The sequence below is a fragment of the Oncorhynchus masou genome, unplaced genomic scaffold, assembly GCF_036934945.1.
Source record: "Oncorhynchus masou masou isolate Uvic2021 unplaced genomic scaffold, UVic_Omas_1.1 unplaced_scaffold_2435, whole genome shotgun sequence".
Classification (NCBI taxonomy): domain Eukaryota; kingdom Metazoa; phylum Chordata; class Actinopteri; order Salmoniformes; family Salmonidae; genus Oncorhynchus; species Oncorhynchus masou.
The window spans coordinates 20,839-30,591 of NW_027008888.1; the positions used below are offsets into that span (position 1 = coordinate 20,839).

General features: G+C 41.7%; 1 protein-coding gene across 2 annotated transcripts in view; it reads left to right on the plus strand.

Annotated features, from left to right (window-relative positions):
* Positions 1–3,243: 3,243 nt before the first annotated feature.
* LOC135533542 (zinc finger protein 664-like) overlaps positions 3,244–9,753 on the plus strand; it is a 40,671-nt gene continuing 34,161 nt past the window's right edge. Inside the window, exons 1-2 of one of the 2 annotated variants that reach the window (XM_064960828.1) lie at positions 3,244–3,342; positions 4,346–4,579. In XM_064960828.1, coding sequence (XP_064816900.1) covers positions 4,510–4,579 — 70 coding nt within the window. In that variant the 5' untranslated portion in view covers positions 3,244–3,342; positions 4,346–4,509. The remainder of the gene's footprint in view (positions 3,343–4,345; positions 4,580–9,753) is intronic. The other variant, XM_064960829.1, reaches the window with a different exon arrangement.

Consider the following 9,753-nt stretch of genomic DNA (forward strand, 5'->3'; position numbering starts at 1 on the left):
ACCAGTCCCTCCTGCAGCCAAGCACCCCCACAACATGATGCTGCCACCCCCGTGCTTCACGGTTGGGATATTGTTCTTCGGCTTGCCTATGTTTTCCTCCAAACATAACGATGGTCATTATGGCCAAACAGTTCTGTTTTTGTTTCATCAGACAAAAGGACATTTCTCAAAAAGTACAATCTTTGTCCCCATGTGCAGTTGCAAACCGTAGTCTGGCTATTTTATGGTGGTTTTGGAGCAGTGGCTTCTTCCTTGCTGAGCAGCCTTTAAGGTTATGTCGATATAGGACTCATTTTACTGTGGACATAGATACTTTTGTACCTGTTTCCTCCAGCATCTTCACAAGGTCCTTTCTTTGTTGTTTTGGGATTGATTTACATTTTTTGCACCAAAGTACGTTCATCTCTAGATGACAGAATGCATCTCCTTCCAGAACGTTATGACGGCTGCGTGGTCTCATGGTGTTTATACTTGCATGCTATTGTTTGTACAGATGAACGTGGTACCTTCAGGCATTTGGAAATTGCTCCCAAGGATGAACCAGACTTGCGGAGGTCTACATTTTTTTGTCTGAGGTCATGGCTGATTTCTTTTGATTTTCCCATGATATCAAGCAAAGAGGCATTGAGTTTGAAGGTATGCCTTCAAATGCTTCCACAGGTACACCTCCAATTGACTCAAATTATGTCAATTAGCCTATCAGAAGCTTCTAAAGCCATGACATAATTTTCTGGAATTTCCAAGCTGTTTAAAGGCACAGTCAATTTACTGTATGTAAACTTCTGGCCCACTGGAATTGTGATACATTGAATTATAAGTAAAATAATCTGTCTGTAAACAATTGTTGGAAAAATTACTTGTGTCCTGCACAAAGTAGATGTCATAACTGACTTGTGTCATATATATATATATATGTAAACATTCATACACATAGCTCATATATTATTCAATGCTAAGCTAATCTGCCTGACTCAAGTCATTTCACGTACCCCTGCTAAAACAGGAACCAGGTCACTCTCCCTGCAATAAAACTACCCCCTCAGCTCTGATGTTTCACGACCCCTCTGCTCTCCTGTCTCACTGTCCCCTGACACACAAATATCTTGTTGGATAAAACACACACATCCCCCTCTACTGGTCGAGTGCTCAGAGCAGAAGGCTCTGCTCTGCACCAATGGGACCCCTGCTATGGCTAGAGCAGATCCGCCTCCAACCCTTCGGGACCAGTCAGAAGACCGACACGACAAGACTCCACCTACATATTCCATGTATAAAATCTACTGTGACCAATATCTAGGCCTCTTTTTCACCTGACTCCTTGCGGAGTTATATGAACTAGATCCGTGCACGTTAAACTGCGGGACAAGATATCTTTTGACTCAATAAAACTGCCTTTTGTTACAACTGAAATCCACTCTGTCCAGCGCCCGTGATTTGGTCTCGACTCTCCAGTATTTAAACACTAACACTTGCCAAACCTAAAGTTTATTATCAAGAAATTTGTGGAGTGGTTGAAAAACTAGTTTTAATGACTCCAACCTAAGTGTATGTAAACTTCCGACAACACCTGTATATATATAAATATCCGTGCCCGCGGACTACAGATGTCCTGTTCAGTTTGATAACCTGAAGATGAGGAAAATTAGTGCAACGTCTGTAATTGATTTGAATGAAAACAAGGTTTCATTGCACATAGTTATTGACCTCACAATGAGCCATATTCAAGTAATTTACACAACTTACATTACTATGAAGCGGTAGCCGTGGAGATGAACAACACATGGGTGCTGAAAGTAGGCTAATTGGAGAAGGTCTATTTCGTTTAAACAGTCTTCAAATTAAACTGACTTTAGGCTACTAACAGGAGCGCTTTTTGTTGGCGCATATTCCTTCCAATTCAAGGAAGCAGAGGTAGGCCTATATGTAACGGATGTGAAACGCTAGCTTAGTTTGCGGTGGTTCGGGCTAAAAACCATCGTTTAATAGGTGACGTCACCTGCTCTGACACCTTGAAGTAGTAGTTCCCCTTCCTCTGCATGGGCCGCGGCTTTTGTGGAGCGATGGGTAAAGATGCTTCGTGGGTGACTGTTGTTGATATGTGCAGAGGGTCCCTGGTTCATGACCGGGCATGGGCGAGGGGACGGTCAAAAGTAATACTGTTACATATACTTGTTTGACAGACTAAATTATAGGCTATTATCCATAGATTCTGTCAGCCTATTCCTTCAGTCACCATTAGAGTTGAATATTTTCCCGGGATTTTACAAATGTGCCATCCTGAGTGGGGCAGTGGTCTAAGACACTGCATCTCAGTGCTTGAGGCATCACCACAGACCCTGGTATGATTCCAGGCTGTATCACAACCGGCTGTGATTGGGAGTTCCATAGGGCAGAGCAGAATTGGCCCAGTGTCGTTCGGATTAGGGTTTGCCCAGGGTAGGCTGTCATTTTACTTGTAGTTCTTTATGATAGCCACATTAGCAGCTAATTAGCATTTCATTTTTGAGCAGGTTGAGAGCTTCAAATTCCTTGGTGTCCACATCACCAACAAACTAACATGGTCCAAGCACACCAAGACAGTCGTGAAGCAGGCATGACAAAACCTATTCCCCCTATTGCATCATTGCCTGTTACGGCAACTGCTCGTCCTCCGACAGCAATGCACTACAGAGGGTAGCGCGAACGGCCCAGTACATCACTGGCGCCAAGCTTCCTGGACATAATTATATCTACAGCTGAGAAGTTTTTGGGCCTCCAAGACTTCACAGACTACTGTCGCCAGAAAATGTTTCACCCTTAGAGGATCTGCACCGCGACTGCTGTGTTAATGCTTATCAGTTGCCATGTACAAAGTATCAAAATACTAAAATACAACTTAAACCGGACTCTAAAATTATTTAATTTAAAAGTTAATTGTATTTTTTTTAATCACGGAAATAATTAAAAAATATGGACAAATAAATAAATAATGAAATGTTAATTATATACAGGCGCCCGTGTAATCATCTGCCAGAGAGTAGCCCCAGTCGTCCCGAGCCCCAAGTAATACATTTGGGCCAGATAACTCACACCGGATTCGGCCCGAGCTCAATCCCCGCATCCTCGGGCAGAGTCGACAGCTTGATCAACACTATGCAAAGGAGAAGTGTCCCAGAGAAGAAGGAGGAGCAGCAAGAGAGGGCGGGGAGCAGCAGCAGCTACCCCCTTCTCGTGTAATGGGGTAGGGCCAACCCAAGGATCCCGAAATGCACGGACGGTGTTCGTGGGGGAACAGGAAGTTCACGACAGGCACGCTACATTCTTCAGAATAAAAAAAAGCGCCAGAACTGTGCAGTCAATAAGGTAACTTTTGTGCCCGTTTCATTTTATTACTACAGATACGTAATAGCACGTTTAAACTTTCCAATGTCGAAAGAACATGTCATTACATGCTAGGTAACAAATCCATTAAATTATTATCAGGTTTGGTAAAGGTTTGATGTGTTATTTTTGTGTCAAACCGAGTGGAGAACGTGGTGACGTTAAACTATTTTACAAGTCACGTAACTAGAGACGTTGGTGTTAGTCTTCGTGGATGTACATATTCTGCTCAGGTTAATTTTAATAAAGAATCAATTTATTTGAGATTTCCGAGCTGCATGTTGTCGGTTTTGTGTAAAATTCACACGCTGTGAAAATGGCGGCGCCGCTCGGACTGGGTCAACGAACTAAATTGCAGACAATGTTACGGTTGCGCAACTGTTTTGAAGCTGAATGTAATGATTGTTGGTTTTATACATGTGTACTAATATTCAGACTCATGCAGTTGTTTCTATCTTTATCTATACATTTGAGTATGGTGTGAACGGAAATACTGCTGGTTTTTGATTGAAACAACGAAGACGCGCGGTTCTTCAGGAAAATAAAACATAATGCGACCTGAAACAAACTAACCCTGTTCTTCATGGTTTTTTAGTCATTTTATGTGAATTTAGGAAATCTATATATTAAGTGACCTTACGTTGTGTGTCCTTTGTGTCTAATATTAATGCATCAATGTTTTCTTGTCAATGTTTACCTACCTGATCTATTGAAATGAGATCAGTTCTTGACTTGGACAAGAATTCACCTCCAAATGTCTACTGTTTGAGCTCATGTTCCTCTTATAGAATATTAGATTAGCAGTGTTGTGGAGCTCCTGCACCTAAATATAAACAGTACTGGCACCTATTTCAGTCCAAGTCAAGCACTGAATTAGATAATTGAACAAGAATAAATATAATATCTTTTTAGAGAATAAAGAGGGTGCCAGAACTGGCAAGACAATAATGTTTGTCTGTTTCTCTTCTACTACTTGCTGACTCAGGTATGAGGCTAGTAACATCGACAGTGAGGACAAACCCAGCCCTCCTCTCTCCTTCCACACCGAGTCCAAACCTACAGTCACTGGGTCCTGATTGTGACAGTGGAGCCCAGTTTGCACTGCAGGATCCAGAGATGGCATCAGTGAAGCTGGAAGACTGGAGCTGAATGTCATCATTAAAGATGAAGAAGAAGAGGAGGAGAAGATTGGGAATTCTGTTTCTCATGGAAAGAGCAGGTTCTATCTATCTACTTTTGTTGTTTGTTCCAACTTCCCACTGTGTATGAAAAGTTGCAGTAGAACTGTTTCATGATGAACTGTTTCAATGAGAAGGTAGAAGTGCCCATTATTTATATTCTAACTATAGAATTAGAATAATCATATTTCCATGATTCCAAAAGTTCACCTTGGTGTTTTGATCTAAATTGCAACATTTGATATGATATTTTGGCCACATCGCCTAGCCCTGTCAGAGCAAAAACCAGGCCAGGTGGAAGGAATTGTCCGTAGAGGTCCATGGAAGGAAAAATTCACAAGCTGGTAAAATGGCGGCTCCCACTCAGTCTGCGTCAACGGACTTCAGTGCAGACGGTGTGGGTGCAGCAGAGACCATTTTAAGGTCACACTACTGTTTTGAAGCTAAATGTAATGATTATCAGTTTCTACATGTCTAGAATATTGACACATTCAGTTTGTCTGTGTATTTCTATATGGAAATACAATTGTTTTTTGATTGGAATATTCCCGTGAAGAAGGTTAAGGAAAATAGTACATAGTGCTGCCAAAAACAAACTGTAACCTTGTGCTAAAATGGTTTTTGAGTCTTGTATGCATTTATCTACTACAGGTTAAGTATTAGCTCAAATGTATTATGAAACTCCTGCACATAAATATAAACAGTACCAGCACACAAAATGAGTATCGGCAACTATTTCAGTCCAAGTCAAGCACTGAATTAGATAATTGACCAAGAAAAAATCTAATATATTTAATAGTGAATAAAGAAAGTGCCAGGACTTTGAAGACGCAACTTTTGTGTCCGCTTCTCCTCTAGTACTTGCCGACTCTGGTATAAGTCGCTCTGGATTAAGAGCGTCTGCTAAATGACTTAAATGTAAATGTAAATGTATGAGGCCGGTAACCTCAACAGTGAGGACAAATGCAGGCCTCTCTCCTTCCACATTGACTCCAAACCTACAGTCACTGGGTCCTGATTGTGACAGTGGAACCCAGTTTGCACTGCAGGAATCAGAGATGGCATCAGTGAAGCTGGAAGACTGCAGTCAAACACTGGAGCTGAATGTCAACATTAAAGATGAAGAGGAGGAGGAGATTGGGAAATGTGTTTCTCATGGTAAGAGCAGGTTGTATCGAACTAAGTTTGTTGTTCATTCCAACTTCCCACTGTGTATGAAAAGTTGCAGTAGAACTGTTTCATGATGAACTGTTTCAATGAAGGTAGATGTTATTTCATGCTACTGAGACGTGCATGGTTTGACACCAGTATTGCCAGCATTTGTTTTATTAACTGAGGTATCTGGAGTGATCAGAGAGTAGACTAAAGAAGTGAAGTAGACAAACTGCCAGTGTTTTAAAGTTCTATGAAATGAGTCTGTGTAGTTTCTAACCCTTGTGATGCTGAGTGGAGGATGACACGCCCCTTTTTTAGCTTTCAGCTCTTACCCAGGATAGTTTTATTCCCCTGTATTGTACAGCCTACTGATATGAATACAAATGTCTCCCGGTACAGACAGAAGAGGACCGGCCACCCATTTGAGCCTGGTTCCTCTGTTTCTCCCAAGGTTCCTGCTTTCTAGGGAGTTTTTCGTGGCCACTGTGCTTCTACATCTGCATTGCTTGCTCTTTGGGGATTTCGGGTTGATTTATGTAAAAGGACTTTGTTACAACTTATGTAAAAAGAGCTTCATAAAATACATTTGATTGACATGTATATCACACCAATTGACTGGTTGTTCTGATATTGTTCACACAGGAGACCATGTTGAGACATTCTCTACATCCAGAGAGCATCAGCAGGAAGATCACAGAGCAAAGATGTCTCACCACTGCCCACATTGTGAGGAGATTTTCCCATTTCTACCCAAGCTAAAAATACACCTAAAAATACACACAGGAGAAAAACTTTACTCTTGCTCTGAATGTGGAAAATGCTTCAAAACATCAGCATCACTAAAACATCATCAGAAAACAAACACAGGAGAGAAGCCTTACTCCTGCTCTGAATGTTGGGTGAGTTTCTCTCAACTGGGCCACTTAAAAAGACATGAACATATACACACAGGAGAGAAGCCTTACTCCTGCTCTGACTGTGGAAATAGGTTCTCTCTAATGGGTACCTTAAAACAGCATGAACGTATACACACAGGAGAGAAGCCTTACTCATGTTCTGAATGTGGAAAATGCTTCAAATCATCATCATCACTAAAAGTTCATCAGAGAACACACACAGGAGAGAAGCCTTACTCCTGCTCTGACTGTGGAAAGAGTTTCTTTCACCTGGGTACCTTAAAACAACATGAATGTATCCACAAAAGAGAGAAGCCTTACTCCTTTTCTGACTGTGGGGCAAGTTTCTCTCGTCCGGACACCTTAGAATGACCTGAACATATACACACAGGAGATAAGTGTTACTCCTGCTCTGACTGTGGAAAGTGTTTCTCTTGAATGTGCCATTTCAAAAGACACCAAGGGAAACACGAGTGGATCCTTACCACTGATCTGACTATAGAAAATGTTAAAACACCAGCTGAGCTTAAAGGTCATTAGAGAAAAGACAAAAGAGATAAGCCTTACTTCTGCTCTCAATGTGGCAAGAGTTTTTCCCAATTGGGCAATGTAAAAACACCCCAACGGATACACACTTCAGAGAAGCCTTATCACTGCACTGACTGTGGGAAGAGGTTCTACAGATTGGGTCATTTAAAAAGACACAAATGTATACATAAAGGACAGGCCTCATCAGTTCTCTCAGACCAGCTAAGATTAGACACTCCACTTAATTATCATGTCATTAAATAATTGGCAACGTTGAATTGGATCAAATGAAGAAAGTGTAGAACACTATTGTAATCCTGTAGTTTCTCACATTGAGAGAACAATGCAGAGGAAAGGGAGTTTTACAGAATGTTAGTCTCTCTTTACTGATCAGTGTGCACCTTGTCAGTTTTGGTGTGTTTTGTTAGCTTCTACTGTAAAGATATTGAGATTACCTTGAATTTGCTTTTAGGGTTGAATATCCTCTGTGAGACGTCTCACAATGGAGTCTGATGGGTGACTGGGTGGTACTGCTTCCCTCTGCAGGTTTCTGTGGGAATGAGCTAGTAGACACAACATACACTGATTTTGCAAAACATTAAGGACACCTGCTCTTTTCATTACATAGATTGACCAGGTGAACACAGGTGAAAACTATAATCCTTAATGATATACAGTGGGGCAAAAAAAGTATTTAGTCAGCCACCAATTGTGCAAGTTCTCCCACTTAAAAAGATGAAAACAAAAAAATCCAGAAAATCATATTGTAGGATTTTTTATGAATTTATTTGCAAATTATGGTGGAAAATAAGTATTTGGTCACCTAAAAACAAACAAGTTTTCTGGCTCTCACAGACCTGTAACTTCTTCTTTAAGAGGCTCCTCTGTCTTCCACTCGTTACCTGTATTAATGGCACCTGTTTGAACTTGTTATCAGTATAAAGGACACCTGTCCACAACCTCAAACAGTCACACTCCAAAATCCACTATGGCCAAGACCAAAGAGCTGTCAAAGGCCACCAGAAACAAAATTGTAGACCTGCACCAGCCTGGGAAGACTGAATCTGCAATAGGTAAGCAGCTTGGTTTGAAGAAATCAACTGTGGGAGCAATTATTAGGAAATGGAAGACATACACGACCACTGATAATCTCCCTCGATCTGGGGCTCCATGCAAGATCTCACCCCGTGGGGTCAAAATGATCACAAGAACGGTGAGCAAAAATCCCAGAACCACACCGGGGGACCTAGTGAATGACCTGCAGAGAGCTGGGACCAAAGTAACAAAGCCTACCATCAGCAAGGGCATTGAAGATGAAACGTGGCTGGGTCTTTCAGCATGACAATGATCCCAAACACACCGCCCGGGCAACGAAGGAGTGGCTTCGTAAGAAGCATTTCAAGGTCCCGGAGTGGCCTAGCCAGTCTCCAGATCTCAACCCCATAGAAAATCTTTGGAGGGAGTTGAAAGTCTGTGTTGCCCAGCAACAGCCCCAAAACATCACTGCTCTAGAGGAGATCTGCATGGAGGAATGGGCCAAAATACCAGCAACAGCGTGTGAAAACCTCGTGAAGACTTACAGAAAACATTTGACCTCTGTCATTGCCAACAAAGGGTATGTAACAAAGTATTGAGAAACTTTTGTTATTGACCAAATACTTATTTTCCACCATAATATGCAAATAAATTCATTAAAAATCCTACAGTGTGATTTTCTGGATTTTTTTCTTCTCATTTTGTCTGTCATAGTTGAAGTCTACCTATGATGAAAATTACAGGCCTCATCTTTTTAAGTGGGAGAACTTGCACAATTGGTGGCTGACTGAATACTTTTTTGCCCCACTGTAGTTGTTGTTGTATTTATTTTGGATCCCCATTAGCTTTCAGTAGAAAACAAGATGTTGCAGTGGGCTAAGGAATGAAAACACTGGAGAATTTTAAAAACATTGCCTGGTCTGATGAATCCCTGTTCCTGCTCTTTCACGCTGATGGGAGGAAACCACGAGTACAACATTGCAGGCTGGTGGTGGTGGTATGATGATATGTTTTCATGCCACATATTGGGCCCCTTGATAAAAGTGGAGCAACGTTTGTGTAAAAATCATTGCCAATCAGGTGCATCCCTTCATGGTGGCCAGGAATGATTCCAAGAACATGACAGGGAATTCAGCTTACTGCAGTGGCCTGCCGAGTCACCAGATCTCAATCCAATTGTGCATCTGTGGGAGGACATGGAAGGAGCTATTCAGAGTATATCCACTCCCAGCCAACTTGACACAATTGTGGGAAGCATTGGAGTCAACATGGGCCAGCATCCCTGTGGAATGTTCTCAACACCTTGGAGAGTCCATACCCCGACTATTGAGGCTGCTCTGAGGACAAAAGGAGGTATAACTCAATATTAGGAAGCCATTCCTAATGTGTTGTGCACTCAGTGTATATCAGATAAAGATGCAGCGATTAAAGGGTGTTATATCTGGGGTTTTGTTATATATTGAGGCTCATCGTCTTGAGCAGAAGATTCCAGGAGTGGTTGGAGCACTAAACTGTGTAGTAGATGGATAGAAGGAAGAAAGTCAATCAGTTTTACTGTTGTTTGAAGAAGATAATCTGCCTACTCCCGAGGTAAAGTTGCT